The following is a 17,594-nucleotide window of genomic DNA, read 5'->3' as shown; positions in this document are numbered from 1 at the left end:
AGTTGGTGTATATTTTTAGAATAAAATAATTCTTTTGAAGATAAACAGTATATCTATATATTTGAAGAGAATTTTAGTAATATTGTAACTCATACGTAGAACTTCCTCATTTTGACTATTACAATACGCATCATTTTATTGATATTTAGCTAAACTTATGCAATGGCATTTTTTGAGGTATACAAGCTGTTGTCATAAGCTACTTTGATAGGCACTGTTCTTCTAGAAAACTATTTTTACTAGCTTCACCTACGTATATAAGATAGAATATCTGTTTGTGGTTACAAGCCATTGTATTTGTGTCTTTATTACTCCCTTCTTTTAAGTATCTTTCTTTCTGTTCTCCCCTAGGGTACGTAATTCCCACAGAAAGCAATCACACAATTTCACAACAAAGTCTTGGAGTTGTTCTAGAATCCGCTTCCTTAAATTCTCCAAATCTCTAAATATTGGAAAATAAATTTAAGTTTTTGACAAAAGTACATCTCTATCCGATTACCTATTAAAAAAAAAAAAAAAAAAAAAAGATGTGAACAGTGGCTCTCTATATGTGGAGAGCTACTATTCATTCCTAAATCAATATATATATATATATATATATATATATATATTTTATTCTAACAAATAAAATAAGTTCTTCTTCTAATTATTTATACTTTCTCTCGTATTCATATTTGTTATAGTTAAGATTTGAAAAAAATGTCACCATTGAGATGATCCAATTTTTTTGTTTTAAATAAAATTGACCATTTGTAACAATATGATTTTTTAAAAATATTATTATTACAAAAGTATTGATTTTAAAAATATTATCATTTAAAGAGACGAGTACTTTGTGAGATCAAGCACCCCTAGCCTCCTGATCAAGCCCCCTGGCTTTAGTTTATAGTTTATGAGATTATTTTTATATAATATTTTTATAATTAAAATATTTTTTAAAAAAAATTGATCGAATCTGAGTGATAAATTCTAGGTCGTGTTTTAAAATGGATTTGTTTTACCTAAAAAAGAGCCGGGCCTTTTCTGGTCGGCGTAAAGGGCTGGAAGCCATTTTGAGGGTTCCGGTATTTGGGCCCAGCGAATAGCGCTGTTGGGTTTGAAGCTCATATCTGAAATTCGAGTGAATGGCTTATTAATTATCATGTGGAATCAATTAGATCTAGCGCTATCCTACGCCGTTAGAGAAAAAGAAATTAAAGACTTTGTGAAATCGCAGCTACAAGCTAGCTACTTAATTATATATATATATATATATATATATTATCTCGTGTCTCTTTCGTGTATATATTATATCCTGCACAATTAACAGCCAAACTTAATTTTGAGTTATTAACTAATTAATTTATAAGCCGTTCCTGATCAATGCTGCATGCTTAATTTATACCCCATAGCATCATTATCATCATCAAGGCATGCAATATGCATGCATGCAGCAAGAAATTATAAAGTATATAGTAGTACTTATAAAACTTTTAGCATTTGATTTTATCATGGTCAGCTTGATCATCATCATGGATCGGAGAAAAAGAAGCTGCTAGCTGCATGCTAAAATATAATAAAATTCTGATCATGAGGAGATCTAATCATATAATATATACACACGCACACACATTAGTATAGGTCAGTTACATGCATGCGCATGCTGCAAGAAAATTAATTCCTAAAGTTTAATATAATTAATTATTGATATATGTTAATTACTATATATTAATATATTTATTTATTTAAGCTAGCTAACTTTGGGTCATATATAATCAGACAGAACCGGCGAAACTGGCTCTTATTATAGACGAAATCCATCTTTCTCTGATCATCACCTGCAAATAAAACAATGTGTAACAAGTCGAGTAACGTGGGCCCAATCCAAACCATGGACTGCATTTATCCTTTAATCCTTTTACTTCTTTTTACCCTTGTGTGTTAGGCTTTAGATTATTTTACTAGACCTTGTGGTTGTAATAGTTAATGGGCTTAGGCCCTTAGGTAGTTCTCATTTCAATTTTATTATGTTATTAGTATAGACCCATAGGTGGGTGAAAATCTACAGACTATATGTAGGAAGCAGGGAGCTCTACGGAAAATCATTAAGAATTATTAATGAAAATATTTTCTTATTTCTTTTCTCTCTTTTTCTTGGAGGCTAGGTCAACCTTGAATATGACCAATTTTTCTTATTTTTTCTTTTATGTTTTCTAATCATCCAAACACTTACTATCATCAGATGTGTTACACAATGTTGGCCAAGTCGGATGAAAAAGACATGACCTCGACGTCCATGCATTATATTGGCTCTTGTGTACTGCGCGAGCTAGCTAGTGATTAATTAGCCGATGCTGATGATCGAATGTATATATATATATATATATTCTTCTTAGAATTGTTAATTTCCTAAAGCTTGATTATCATCATGCATGATCATTAATTAGTTTCCTATCCAATTGATTAAGAATGCAAAACGCTAATTCATTAGGCCCAAGTGATCACACCATTAATGAGGATGCGAAGCACTTTTAAAAATAAATAAATAACTTTTCTGACAGTGACTACCTCTATTAGGATAAGTTTTGGCCATTAAATTGGAGGCGATCACTTCAAGGTAAATCGAAGATGGCTCTGTATCATGAGCTAGCACCCACGACAATGACATTTTCGTAATTATCTACTCTAATTAAAGGCCGGAAAGTTTATTGCCAATATTTAATTAAGATCATCATCATCATCATGTACATGATACAACAGTAGTAGTACTCATGAGTCATGATTAATTAAACAATATTATTAAGAAGTTTCGTATTCCATTAACATTGATTAATTAAACAATTAGTTTCGTATCTAGACTCTTCCATCAATCAAAAGGCATGTTAGACTGCGTATTAGTGCAGCAACGACACACTGCCGCCACAAGAACCCCACCTCACGTCTAATTTAATTGGCAACAGAAGCAACCAAAGTAGTTACTGCATGGGCGTGTACGCCAAAACAGTAATATTTCTAAATAAAGTTATAATTTATGCAAGTGATATGTATTCTTTTAAAAAATAATAAAATTTATAATTAAAAATTAATTTTTTTTATGTAAATTTAATATTTATTCAATTCTTTTAAAATATTGAGTGTGCGAGTATACGTTTGCACACTCAAATTATGACTGTAAATATTATTTTTCATGTTAAAAATATGTTTAACATACATATATATATATTAAAAGAGTTTTGCTACACAATCTATACCACACTTCAAACTTAACATTTTTTTAAATTTTTAAATTTTTTAATATATATTTTTAAATTTTTTTTGAGTTTATTCTTTTTTAATTATTTCAAATTTTCTATTTATTATTCATATAATAATTATTTGATAAAAGAAAAAATAATAAAAATTAAAAAAAAAATGTGGAATGTGAAGTGTTAGGAGGTTGTGAAGATTTATTCATATTAAAAATTAATTCAAAAGATCATGTGTGATTAACTAATAAATTTTTGCATGTCCGACCATTATAAACTAAGATCAGTGATTACCAAACTTTAATTTGCTGTCAATATATATCATGTCCTACTAGCTACCTGTCGTATATGCAGACCACTAGAGTGTTCCCGACTTTGCCCTCTATATTCTGAATTATATAAGAGTTGAGAATTTTAAATGAATATGAAAATAGACGTGACGATTATTGTTGGCCAGTGATGATTTTTTAATTATAAGCTTCTGCATGACAAATGATTGATCATATAATATAACTAGTAGTAGTTGTAGAGAGTTAATTTAAAAAACTAATAATAATTTCACGTAAATTAAGTACTATATACTGATCAAGTATGGAATCCATCGTTTCATTTCATGAGTCACATATATAATATAGACTATATAGTGGCAGTGATTTCTAACCTTTTGAATAGAAGACCGGAAAATAACAGTACTGAAATTGATGGAATGAAAATCAAACCCTACTTTCTGGTGATCAGCTTTTGATCATGTAGAAGAAATTCGGTTTTAGATAGGTGTTGATTGACGTGGAACATTTACCTTTCGAGCAAGTATTTTAATTTATCGAAAAGTCATATTGCCTTCTACCATAAGCGTCTCATTTCCTCTCTCCTTCTCTTGAAATGATTTGTACTATTTAAATATCTTTATATCATACATCATTCATATAATATAATTTAATTTGTAAGATTTAAATTTTAAAATTTATCTTATAAATAAACTCATCAAAATAAGATCAATCGGAGTTTGATCATGTCGTCAAGATTACAATTTTATGGTACATAATTGTTGAATTTTATGAGGTGATCAATGGAGCTGGTTTTCTTAATTTTGAAGGGAACTCAGCTTACATATATACGAAGTAATTAATTAATTAATTGCGTTTTCCTGATCAGATATTAATCAAATTATATAGCTAGTCATATATAGCTGAGTTCTCATTGTGGGATTGGATCATCTGATGGAGAGATTCTCATATATAGCTAGTCGTGAAAATAGGGGCCGGAAGTGAACGTGAATCATCATGAGTCGGAAGAAGGACGAATATTAATATTAATTAATACACTGCTGTTGGTTCTTGAAGCAAGCACCTTAATTTATTTCATTTATTTTGGTCTTTAATTTCTTTCGTACGGAACACTTTTTTTTTTTTTTTTTTTTTTTTTTTTTTTTTTTTTTTTTTTATCATGCGGATGCGGATGCATGGCTTAACGCCTCTTTTGCTTGAAGGGGCACTCTTAAAAGGAAATATATATCCGTAAATAAATCCATCTAAAATTGGAATTTATATATATATATACATATATATATTATTATATAAACAGAAGGACCGGAAATTTTACTTGCTGCATGTGGAGCCCATTAACCTCTTTATTCCTCGAAATTGTTTCCTTCACTTACATGATTCTCTCCATCACTAACGCTCTAACAGCAAATTACAAAGCTGGGGGGGCCTCCCTTTTGGTGTTTCTGTCACCTTTTTCCTCACAGAACCACCAATTGAGCACCAATTCCCTTTCCTGAAATATCATCTCACTCTCTCTCCGCGACTTCATGCCAACCTAGCTAACGGGTGACGGACAGTTCAAAATCATTGTTTTTGTTTTCTTGGATAACCTTGTGATTCGGTTGATGCCAGTTCGAGAAGGCATCAAGGGTTTTCATGTCTGCCCGGTAATGTTTCTGCGTGAATTCGAGCAAAGTCGGCCATGTGAAATCTGGGTATGTCCTTGGATTCTCAGCGTTAATCAAACTTCTTGGTGGAGTGATCACCTTGTCTCTACTTGGGCATAAAAAGAACGCCAATGATTTCCTCAAGGCTCGGTTATTCACCACTGCTCTATGCAAGCAACTCTTGTAAATCCCATTCGATAGAGCCTGAAATAATATTCTATATATGTAAGATCATCAACAGTACCGATCGATCTCATGTACTTTTGTCCATGAAAATGAGAATATGGTTCATTTAGATATATAGCTAGCACGCTTTCAAACCCATCATCTTGAACGGAGCAGTACTCCATTCGCAACGATTGATTTGTATGCATAACTATACAACTAATTAATTTAACTACGTGTATGTATATATATATATATATATATATATGTATATGTTGATAATCTCACCATAAATGTATCACCGATATTGACAACCAAAGCATCCTGGTTGGGACTAATAGAGTGCCATTTTTCATCTACATACACTTGAAGGCCACCAACTTGATCTTGGTGAAGGATTGTTAAGGATGTGGGATCGCAATGTGGCCCCGTTCCTAGAGTTTGATCCGGTTTTTGGCACGGGGGGTAGTAGTTCAATCTCATTATTGAATCGTTTTCCTCGAAGAAGTCTCTGAAGTACTTCGGGCCAACTCCTAGGCTCATTCCCAGAAGCTCCATGATAAATAGCGAGAGAGTGCTCATGGCTCCACAATATTCTTGGTACACACTCCTATATATAGGAAAACAAAGTGATAGTGTAAGAAAAAGTAAAGCATCATAATTACCTAATTAGAGTAGTCTGAATTATAAAAACAAAACAATAATAAACTGATCATAGAGGATAGTCTGAATGAAAACGTGAAAAGCAGAAATGAAAACATTTTCGATAACGAAACAAGTTTTTGCATGTATTGTGTGATATTCTTACCCGAATGGTCTAAAATCTTCTCCCATCACATTCACGACATAATCCTCGACAACTTTTGGAGAGTGCAGACTGGCACAATATCGGAAAGAAAGTGTCTCCTTCCATGGAAGCTTGGAGGAGAACCTGCCAGTGAAGCTACTAGCATATCCACAGTGATCACCAATCTTTCTCTGAGCCCGTTGCTTTTCCGAGAGCTGCATGCCAAAAAAGTCGTCCATGTATTCGTGTGCTTTGGCTATAAGTCTTGAATCGACGCCATGATTTGTAACTAGAAAGAAGCCGTGCTTCTTGCATGCTTCATTAACTAGCCGACAAGCAGTGGAGACTGCAAGTGGGTCTCCAGAGAAGATGCCCTTCAAGTCAATAGGGGGAACTTGAAGCTCCGGCAACTCAGCCTTTGGTTGTTCATGGTCGGGCCATATGAATTGTGACGGTATGTTGGACTCGTGTTGAAGAATCGATCCATCAAAAACCAGGGTTTTGGGTTCATTCTTTGTTTCGTTTACCGTTGGAGGATACATTGGCATGTTTGACAAGATACAATTAGTACCGTATAGCTAGGAACTTAGTATTTTCTGGTATATATAAGATCAACTGGAAGATGAAGAGAACTTTGGTTAAGAGAGAGAGAGAGAGAGAGAGAGAGAGGGAGAGGGAGTGAGCTGGTTGGGGGTCGTTATATTGAGAGGTAAAGAGCATATATAAGAGAGTTTAATAATGAAGTTAATGAAGTTTGGGGAAGAAGAGAAAAGCCAAGCTGGCTGTTCTATTGGGAGAACGACATACAAATATATATATATACATAGTTTTATATATAGATATATAGATCAATATCTATTCTTCCCTGTAGCTTCAATTCGTATGACGTACAACACAGATTCAGAGAGAGAGAGAGAGAGATTAGTAAGTGGAGACAAAAGGGAGGACGGGAAAAAAAGAAAGAAAAGGGAAAAGTACTGGAAAAGTGGAGCTGGGTGATCAGTGGGGTCGGTTAAAAATATCGCTGATGCGCGCGTTGTTTGCATATATATTTTATATCCAAGATTTTCTGTTTACCTTCCCGTAAAAATAGATGATTTTTTTTTTTTTTTTTGTGACGACTGTTTTTGAAAAGTTTGAGGAAAAAAAATTGGTGACGTACAGATAATTAATGTGGTTCTGTTTAATATAATTATAAGATGCTACGTACAATATTTTGGACATCTTATATTATGAATTTTTTAGTCCGTCATTTATAATATGTTTTCATAATTTAGTACTTTTTTTCTAGTTTTGTTAATATATATATATATATATATATATATAGATATAGTATAATACATGTAATCGAATCGAGAGAATATTGTTTGACATAAATTTTTTACGCGGTCCTGTAAATTAATAAGTTATCACATTGACATGTTTTTTTTTTTTTTTTTTTTTTTTTTCTTTTGGAAATGAATCGACGATGTTAATTCCAGGTGTTTCCCATTTTCTCTAATATATTAGTTCTTGATATGTTTGTGTATGTTTACGTACGTACGTACGAGTTAGTTTTATATCTTGTCGCCTATGGGGCTTGAAAAAGTATGGTATATTTGCAAGATGTAGCAGTACAGGATTAGGGAATTTAAATAAGTGAGTGACCTATGATCAGGAAAAAGGTTGATCTGTTCCCGGATTCCAATTAGTGCCACCAACCAGATCATCATTCTGGTGATCAGATAATAAATATATATATATATATATATATATATATATATATGAATGTGAGTGTATATATATATTTACGACGATAATAATTATTTATAACGAAAAATATTCATTTTGATAGGAAATTGTCATTTTTATAAAAAATAACTGATTATAAATAAATAATTTTTTTGTAGTGATCTGTATTATGCGTAGAGTTTTCTTTTTCTTTGGATGTATTTATAAATGATTATATATCATATGTACACGATCTGAAGGATGCAATAATGTCCAGACTTAGTGTACTACAGAAACTTCAATTTGCAAATGGGAAGAGACTATAAATAATAACAAAAGTTTGTTCGTTAATTCCAAAACCGATCGAGTATAAGTTTATCAGCACGTAAAGTACTTTCTTAACAGAAAGTGAAACTGCATCTGATATATATGGCTTCAGCTCATGCGGAAACACCATTAGCTGCACGATCAAGCGCATGCATTCTCGTATCCTCAAGAACATGAAAGAGATCAGTTCTAGCTAGCTAGCTGCACAATGCTGGAGACCAGTGTAACATTCATGGCAAACGATCGCGCTTAATTTGTACCTTTTGTGGCCAGGTTCAAAAGATTCTTCAAGGTACGTAGGGCCATTATCAAAGATATGGATATGACGGAGGGCCCACATATGGTCGCCAATATCATTGACTTCTGCATGCCACTCGGAGCAAAGGCCGGGAAAGATGAAGTTTGTCAATTTTGAACTGGAATGCCCATAGGCCAAAATCGTAGCTAGTACGAGGTTGACCTCATGATATCAGACGTTTGATGAGATCATTTTGGCACCTTTAATTTGTTTTCATTAATTCACACGGTCGTCTTTGTTGTTGTTAAAGGAAATTTTATTCTATATTCCAGAATAAATTTTTCATGTACATTAATTTATACGCGTGAAGTAAGTATTGATGATCGATCGGCCTTATTTATCATGATTTTTGTGGAGATTCTGATCTCCCTCGCGTCGTTACCATACATATATATATATATATATATATATATATGTTGGTTGAAAAAAAAAAACCCGTTTGGCACCACTGCATATAAGTGGGAAGCTTTCGATCAAACATGATATTTATTTACCTAATCAATAAATTAAGAAAATTATCAGCTTTTTACGGCATCATCATGATCATACGCTACCTAGCTGTCCTGTCTATATATATATATATATATATGCAGTCAGGGTACGCAGAGTAATCGAAGACTACTTTGAAATAATTTGCATCACCTGATCAAAGTATAGCCAGTATGTACTCATCGATACATTTTACATAACCTATATAGTTAACACGTATGCATGTGGACGGAGCCAATGAATAATATATATATATATATATATATATAATAATAATCACTTTTATAATAAAGTGGATTTCATGAAAAAGTGTGAAAATCTTTTTTTTTTTTAGTGGAGTCCACTTTTTTATAAAAATATATGTGCAAGATTTGTTCATTTGAGACTTGTCCTGATTAGCATTACATCAGATCCTATATATCTGGCTCAGGGCAGGCCACTAAAATGCAATGAAAGAAATTCTCGATCTTAAGGAGGAGGCAGGATGTCAAATACTTTAATTTGCACGTACCGTAACAATTTAGACAACCAGATCAAAATTATATCTTTACTAGGGTTTGTCGACCATAAATATAATATCTTGATTAGGTACGTATTGAGCCTATTCGCCATCTTAATTAGCATCCCAAAAGGTGGGTCGACCACATCTTCAGATGGTATCGATTCAGGACCTTTCCCCTCCTGGATCGGTATATATATATATAATATATAATATATATTTTATCGATATCCTAATTAGAATATATCATGGGTTATATAGAATGATATTATACACTGAACATAACGACGGACATTTAATCAGTGGGGTTCTTATTGCATATATATTTATTCAACATAACCTCGTGGAAGTAGGTGAACCATATTAATGGAATTAATCCCTTTTTAAAAAGTTCATTTAATCATCCTCATCAAATCAAAACTTGTTTTGTGATCCATAATATATATAAGAAAGTTAATTAATCTTGTTATATATGTTTGCCGAACGCATCCATTTGGCGATGCTCGATCGTTTAATTATTAGATGAATGTATACATGGCGCATATTCAAAGAGAGATCAACCGAACTGCTCGCAGAACAACATCTTCTTCTACGAACACGGTTCAACCACGTATATAGTCATCAACTTAGTGCCTTTCATTTTGAATAGTGATGGATGTGAAAGATGGGGTCAAACGCTAATAAAATTCCATGAAAAGATAAATAGCACTAGTCTTCGTGATGGCTAAAAATAGTAATGGGAAGAGCTAGCCAGAGTTCTGATCTCATGTTGTGAAATAATTCAAAATTTCACCATGGCCGTACAGGTAGTTGTGGTTGTAGAGGAGGAGGGTATATAGCTAGGGAACTGAAGCCCTTAAGTTAATGGGGGCAGGGAAGATCCTGAAATGATCTTGGATTGGAATTAGGTATATATATATATAAGGAAATTAAAAGGTGGAGGAGATTTTGTAGAAAAGTGGGATAAAAAATGAGAGGCTAGCTGACCTTAATTAGTGCCAAGGGGAATGTTAGTGAATTAGAATAATTATGGAGACACAACAAAATCACATCACCTCCAATCGAAGAAAAGCATATATATATATATATATATATATATATATATATATATATTTGGAGATGAGCTGCAAGTTGGAAGAACAAATTACTTTAACTGGCCGGCCGGGGCTTTTAATGCATGCATGCGTGGGTAGTTTATATCATGTGGATACTGCATATTGTTTTGGTTGCACTGTGTCCATCACTTAAAAGTGAGAGTGGTTTGCTAAGTCAATCCCACAATAGGGAAGGAGAGATGCTTTGTCTACTGACTGATCTGTCACTCGATCTTCTTATATTTCTGATCATTTCGGTGCTTTGTTTGACTCGCTTCTTGTCTTCCACAACATCGGGGATCCTTTAATTTGGCTACCTCATTAAATTAAAATTAAAATACTCTTAGTACCGTACGTACGTACTCGAACCTATTAATTATCTCATGTCTGGTTTCGAATTTAATTACATAAACAGCCGCGTCGATTGACTATTTCTTGACCCATAGCAATCCTTATTCTCGGAGGAGAATGAAAAAAAAAAAAACATAGATTTACTGGGAAAAATATAAAAAGACAAACTGAATATAATCAATAATTAAAATAAAGTCGAGATTCAAAAAAATTGTGGCGGCATACAAGAAAGACGTTCACTAAAATTGGCCCCAAGTACAAAATACTATTAATTAAAATTAACTCGGATTCGAACATAGCAAAAGAATCATACTATATATATATATATATATATATATATCATCAACTGTTTGAAATAGTTGTATGCATGTATGCGTATATACTTAAGGTTATATTACATAGTAGTGAAAGTACGAAACGACGGTCAAGTTATTTTAATGAAATTTGGGGCGGGCTTTGGATTTGTGGAAGGCCCATACACAGGACCAGGTCTACTCATCCGTTTCCTTACACCTTTGTTGGGACAAGATGAAAACAAGAACAGGTTCGACGCTGTAGAGCGCATTATTCGCGCCAAGCTTTGATGTTGCGCCCCTTGCATGGCTTCATACATTCAGACCAGTGAGACTCAGTTCTGTCTGTATCATTAATCAAACCATCCCAAGAGAGTTCCGGTCCCTAGTAGTGTCAACAGAACGTTAAATTGCAGTCACTCCTGGAAATTGTGTCTACCAGCTCATTCAATGTAAGTTTATTTGCGTGGAAACTGAAAATGGAGACTGAAGCGCAAACACCTTTTTCATAGTGCAAGATTGCTACTTAATGGTCTTGAGTAGATAGGATATGAATATCATAATCCACGCACATCTTATAGTACAAACCGAACAAGTTGTTCATAGAATACATCAAATGACACCCAATTCCCTATCCCGTCCAACTCGGACTTGGCTCCAAAGTAAGACACATTTGCGACTTTTTACAGGTCAAGAAGGCATGAAATTACCCCAGAAAGTGGGGGAGAGGCTATAGAATTAGTTACATGTTCTAATGGATGATTGGAATGAAATGGATAAATTACACAGAGAGAGAGAGAGAGATCACCGTATGACTTGGGGACCTCAGTTTCAGTTCATTCGCTTAGTTTGCAGGTTCGAAGGTAGGGATGATCATACTTAATGTACTTAATCCAGTATGACCGATACTTTGTCATTGCCAACTCCAGCCAGGGTTTCATGTTTCCATTGTAGTGTATGACCGCAGCATTCTCAATCTCTGAACGGTCAATGGTAGGACTGTAACCCAAACCAAGCACATGCCATGACTTCTCAAGAGGATGTGTCAGCCCATAGAATGTAATTAGTCCCGGAGGTAATGTCCCAAGCTTCCAAAGTACCCTATCTTCATTCTAAAGCCACCAATTAAAAAAAATAAATAAAAATAAATAAAATAAAATAAAATAAATAAAAAATTAAATGATTATGACATGAAGTTTTTCTATACCAAAAAATCTAAAGCTTTTGTTTTTTGTTTTTTGTTTTTGTTTTTTGGTGAAATAGATAGTTAGAAACAAGCGAGCAGTGCTGAAACGCAAAGTAGCTGATTTAACGACTGGAATTTTTGCTCAATTAGTTCAAATGCATAAACTGTGTTTGCAAATGGAACAATGAATGAAACAGAGACCCAAACAGAAGCCTCACCATGTTCTGCCACTTGTGATATATGCCAGTAATATCCCTCCTTTTCCACTCCTTAAGATCAAAAATGTTCATCCCATAAGCCCACCCGCATGCATTTGGATCAAAGTTTCTTGCAATATGAGGATTTGTAAAGTTAAGGTACTTGTCAAAACGGTGAAAGCTCTCACCACAGGTTTCCACTGCCCCATTAACCTTTCCATGGAGATCCACAGACCACAGTCCAGTCAAGTCTTTCTGAACAACAATGTCATCATCAAGAAACAGAATTTTATTCAACTTTGGATAAACCTGTGGCAGATAGAACCTTAGATGGTTAAGCATTGACAGATACTTCGGATTCCTGTACTTCAGATTAGAGGCACTAGATGAAAGTTTGGTTGGATGACCAGCCTTGAAATAATACTCTTTCATCGCAGCAGACTCTAGTTGACGTAGAACAGGGCAGTAGGATGAATTGAGCCACTTAAATTCATCAACATTTTCAACATGGATTGTAGCTTTCCCAGGAGGATTCAACAGAAACCACATATTCATGGCTCCAAAATTGAGTTTATCAGTGACAAGATGAAATACATGCTTTGAAGAGTCCTGCAATCAAGCCAGAAAACAAATTTAGTCAAGAACAAGAAACAGAGACGCTTGCATCTAAGCTTCGGTTCGGTAGAGCAAGTTTTCCATTACGTGGCATATCTCCAAAGATGTCGGGTCCATCAAAAGAGAATCCCTATTTAAAAGAATTTCAATATAAGATCAAACAACTTCAAGTGTCTGTTTAATGTTGCATTTCAACATCCCAAACACACATGGAGAGCCTTATATCAGTTTTAGAGGTGTTTGCCTTCTTTTAGAATCACATTTATAAGGGACAACCTTTCCTCATGGCTCATTCCGCATTTCCGGCCAAATAATGCTAACACCAGGAAATTATAGAAAACTGATTATACAAAGTTCACCTACCAAGAAAAAAAAGGATTATGCAAAGCTCGCTGCAACATCAAATTGCCCCTGAATCATCAGATTTAAGGCTACCTTCACATTTTTAAGGAAACCTTCATAATTCAAAAATCACCTAAAGAACCTAACTGCTGGTTAACGCATACATACCAAGTGCACTTGGCAAGGAAAATAAGACATGCCACCAGAAATGGCAAGCCCAAAAAAGTTGGACAGGGACAAAAAAGTTTGAGCAACACACAAAGGGCGTTCAAAATTTTGGAAGCACACCAACCCAGACATCACACAAACACACTTACACTAGCGGAATAGAATAAGACAGTAATGACCTTCGAATTGGTGACAGCTGAGTTCACAACCACTGATGCAGCCAAAACATTGTCTGAGAAGAGGGCATAATGAAAAAGATTTGGATCTTCCAGATTCTCACTTCTGGGGAACTTCCGCTTCTCTGGAGGAAGGAGGTAGTATTCTATAGTTAGGCGCATGGAAAAACAGTGGATTGCATTTGGAATGGTCTTGGCAGCTAACTGACTCAAGAATGTGCTCTGTTTTTTCAAGCTCCTAACATTTTCATCGGCTGACTGAAGGATTGCTCTCAGCTTCCCCGTCACCAACTTGCAGTCATACAGTTGCTCTCTTGCTTTTGACAGAACTTGGCCAATAGCTTTGACTCTTGCAGGTGCACTAGAAACAAATTGAATATGCAATAAGTAAAGAGTGCCAAAATCATCAATATCCCAAAAAACAAAAAGGAAAATCATTCTCAATGAAATTACATGCCCAATACTCTTGCCTGTGATGTAGATTGGAATCGGCAGTGATCTCTCCAAGGGACTGCTGGCTCTCTTTAAGCCGAACTTGTAGTTGTTGGTACAAATCAACCTTGTTCTTCATCTTTGCAATACTTAAATATACTCTTGCCATTATAATTTGATCCCGCATTAAGCGTACTGTGGAATCAGAGTTCTCATTCTCATTTTCTCTCCTCCATATGCTGTATCTTCCCAGAACAGCAGAGTCAACAGATTTGGAGTGTTCAATGGCAGCATTTTCAAGTTTTACAATTGCTTCTTTGTCCTGACGTACCAATTCAGATGCTCGCTTTTCACGTCTTTTCTCTCGCAATTGCTGCAGAAGAGCTTAAAATATATATATCAAAGCCCAAGAAGTAATGTGGTTAACATAATGGGAAACCCATGATGAGCAACATTTCATGATAAATTTGTTTCCTTCATATATAAGTTGATAATATAAAATTATTCAGGTCAAAAAAATTAAGGTGAAGGAACAACAAAGTGCGTAAAACATGCACACATCCAAGGATGATGATTACCCTCCGGGCGAGGTCTGCAGGTTTAACAATAAATCGAGCATAATCATCTGCAGATGACACAAAATCAAGAGGCAAATATATGAATATCATCGATATGGAGATGCCACTATGAAAAACATCAAAGCTTCAACATTGAAATGCAAAGTAAAGAGTATCAGCCATATGCGGATGCTGCAACAAAATATATTATCACCTGAAGAATTCTTCTTTTTGCCCTTAGATATATCTTGCCCAACAACTGTAGCTGCTTGGTTTGGCTTTGAACACAATCACAAACAAAAGCACATCAGTAAATTAGCAATTGATTGAAAAGCTTTCTGCAGCATAAGGGAGGAAAAAAAAAAAAAAAAAAGAAGTGAAAGGGCTAACAATGGATTCGAGCAGAAGCATAAGTCATCCTAACCTCAGAAGTGTCAACAACTGAAGTCTCTGCCCCAATGAATTTCCATGAAGCAGACAAGTTATTTTTCTTAAAAATATCAAGACTCAAGGGCCCCATATCACTTGTGCTGGTTGTGATAACATCAATGACCTAAAACCAGATATAATTGGCTTCTCAGCTAGTAAGGAAAACTGACTTTAAAAAACTATCACTACTTGTATTAGACATGTGGATAATTCAATTAAATCTTCATCAACTTGCACTTGACCTCTTTTGTAAAGAGAGATTTGAAATGTTGCAAAGCCAGTCTTTCTCTCCAATCCACATTCTGCACCATCCAATCAAAGCAAAGAGATGCCATTATAGATAAATAATATAATCAGCAGTAGACATGGACAAATGTTTGAGAATGCTACCTTTTTACTAGGACCAGTTGAAAGATCACCTCGATCTGCACAATTATTGACAACAACATTAATTATATGCAGAGAAATAGAAATCCAAATTCAAGCAAAATTTAGTATAGGATAACATATTAAGCCACTCGTGATATTAGCAAACTACATAGACAGGTGAAGACACACAATTCATCCCAACTGATCCTCAAGGTGGTGTGATACAGCAGTAGTAAATTGCAATAACTGTGCTAGCAAGTGTACTGATCTACATGCACAAATTACTTCATCGCAGAATGATATTCATCTAGTATTGGACTTGACATGACTGTCACCGTAGAATAATACTAGTGTCAGTTCATCATATTTGGGTTCAATACAAGACTCATTACCTCCATTTTCACTGCAACCACTCAGCTGAGTTGGATACAGGGGATCAAAACTTGTAAACAAACACCAATCCCATGAAATCTAATAGCAACCAGAAAATATGCAACATTGATGTTCCAAAAGGTCCCTCTCAACAAAATTGTCAAAACACTATAATCAAAATCAATTTCTCACCAACCAAAAAAATCTCTAACAACAGCAAGAGAGAGGCGAATGGCTAGGTATGATATTGTCCAAAGAACTCCAACCCAGTCTAGAATAAAGTACTGGTCCAACTACTGGAGGAAGCCAAGCTACACCACAAGTAGCATTGCACAGAACAGAGCATGCTAATTTTCTAAACCTAGCATTCTATTGGAAGCATTTCCTGTCTATTGAAAGCAAAGCCCCCCTAAATGAACCTCTTGAAAAGCAATAAAAAGTTTTTCCCAATCAAAGGATTGCCCCCAATCAACTAAACACTAGCCATCCACTCATTCGAAGCAAGTTTCGCACATATCCGGCAGTAAATTCCCATCAATAAACATTCAAGGACAATAGGATTCACAAGCAGCCAGAGTATCAGGTCACTAACTCGTCGGAAGCAATTTTCTACAAATTGAGTCTGTACTTTGGAAGTAATTATCCATATTCCAAAATCAATGAAATAAATAAAAAAGCACTTAAAAAGTACGTCCAGAACGGAAACACAGTTAGTACCAAAATCTTAATATAGTATCAAGTATGCAGTAGAGTTAAATTAAGTGAGGTGTAGCGATTAAGGTTCCGCATTAGGAATTGAGTAGTGAGAAATATAGAAATGGTTTTAGAGTTGACCAGTGGTGTGGAGTCCTCTGCCGAAGAAGAAAAGGGACGGCACGAGCAACGCAAGGAGAATGAGAATGGCTAGAGGGAATGGAGACCCACCGCCACTGTTCTTGTGGATGCTCGCACCGGATAGTCCCCGCTTCACTGCCATTTAATCAAAACCTAAAATTGAGAGAAAAGAGTTACTCAAGCGTGGGCGAAATAAGATGAAGAAGAAGAAGAAGAAGAAGAAGAAGCACTAGCGAGAGTGAGTGCGTGTGTATTACGAGTGGAATTGAGAGGAGATCTTGGAGACTTGGGAGGCTTTTGGTGTTCATTGCAAGTGTAAGTCCATGAGATGACGAGAGAGTGTCTGTGTGTGGTGGGGAGGAAACTGCAGAAAGGAGAGTGTGATTCCAAGGCAAACTGTCAAGAAAACTACTAGTAGCGACACAGAGGCATCCCACCACACAGTAGCGATCCTACAAATTGAGACGTCTCCCAGTAAATACTTTTTTTTCTAATGCAAATCTTTCTAGATAAGCACGAGTAATTCTATAAAACAACGTAAACTCGATGGGCAATATTTTCTTATTTCTTTGTTTTCATCCCTTTCATTCTTTGATTGATGTGCTAAAGTTTACAAAGACGAGTAACCCAAAAACCGAGAGAGAGAGAGAGAGAGAGAGAGAGAGATTAGCTAACTGCTTAAAAATGAGTATAATAAGTCGTCGTAATATGCTCCATAGTCTATACTGAGGGAGATGGAGATAGTAA

The 17,594-nt window shown here is 35.0% G+C and overlaps 2 protein-coding genes across 3 annotated transcripts; both read right to left on the bottom strand.

Moving 5' to 3' along the window:
- Positions 1–4,935: 4,935 nt before the first annotated feature.
- LOC121262733 (gibberellin 20 oxidase 1-D-like) lies at positions 4,936–6,772 on the bottom strand. The gene is made up of 3 exons (XM_041165327.1): positions 6,131–6,772; positions 5,611–5,932; positions 4,936–5,361 (listed from the first exon to the last, which is right to left on the bottom strand). Exons 1-3 carry the CDS (start codon positions 6,655–6,657, stop codon positions 5,050–5,052), a joined length of 1,161 nt encoding a protein of 386 aa, XP_041021261.1. The 5' UTR covers positions 6,658–6,772; the 3' UTR covers positions 4,936–5,049.
- On the bottom strand, positions 6,761–17,329 carry LOC121262720 (polygalacturonate 4-alpha-galacturonosyltransferase-like). 2 transcript variants are annotated; one of them, XM_041165317.1, is made up of 12 exons: positions 17,105–17,329; positions 16,848–17,000; positions 15,663–15,697; positions 15,515–15,574; positions 15,268–15,396; positions 15,058–15,121; positions 14,865–14,911; positions 14,325–14,659; positions 13,858–14,215; positions 12,575–13,162; positions 11,958–12,282; positions 6,761–6,778 (listed from the first exon to the last, which is right to left on the bottom strand). In XM_041165317.1, exons 2-11 carry the CDS (start codon positions 16,987–16,989, stop codon positions 12,007–12,009), a joined length of 2,034 nt encoding a protein of 677 aa, XP_041021251.1. In that variant the 5' UTR covers positions 16,990–17,000; positions 17,105–17,329; the 3' UTR covers positions 6,761–6,778; positions 11,958–12,006. The 2 variants fall into 2 exon arrangements, with proteins under 2 accessions (XP_041021251.1, XP_041021246.1); XM_041165312.1 differs by lacking the exon at positions 6,761–6,778 and having other exon boundaries at positions 11,658–12,282; positions 17,105–17,328.
- Between the last annotated feature and the right edge of the window lie 265 nt (positions 17,330–17,594).

This window comes from Juglans microcarpa x Juglans regia, chromosome 1D (assembly GCF_004785595.1).
Source record: "Juglans microcarpa x Juglans regia isolate MS1-56 chromosome 1D, Jm3101_v1.0, whole genome shotgun sequence".
Lineage (NCBI taxonomy): Eukaryota > Viridiplantae > Streptophyta > Magnoliopsida > Fagales > Juglandaceae > Juglans > Juglans microcarpa x Juglans regia.
Note: the sequence above shows the minus strand (reverse complement) of the source record. Positions and strands in the feature narration are given on the sequence as shown.

Excerpts from the sequence above, each read along its gene's own strand:
- LOC121262733 (XM_041165327.1), bottom strand. The coding sequence starts at position 6,657 with ATGCCAATGTATCCTCCAACGGTAAACGAAACAAAGAATGAACCCAAA. Across the intron at positions 5,933-6,130 it reads GAAGATTTTAGACCATTCGG|GAGTGTGTACCAAGAATATT; the intron begins GTAAGAATATCA and ends TCCTATATATAG. Across the intron at positions 5,362-5,610 it reads ATATCGGTGATACATTTATG|GCTCTATCGAATGGGATTTA; the intron begins GTGAGATTATCA and ends ATATTATTTCAG.
- LOC121262720 (XM_041165317.1), bottom strand. The coding sequence starts at position 16,989 with ATGGCAGTGAAGCGGGGACTATCCGGTGCGAGCATCCACAAGAACAGT. Across the intron at positions 15,575-15,662 it reads CAACTGGTCCTAGTAAAAAG|AATGTGGATTGGAGAGAAAG; the intron begins GTAGCATTCTCA and ends TGGATGGTGCAG. Across the intron at positions 13,163-13,857 it reads CAGCTGTCACCAATTCGAAG|GACTCTTCAAAGCATGTATT; the intron begins GTCATTACTGTC and ends GCTTGATTGCAG.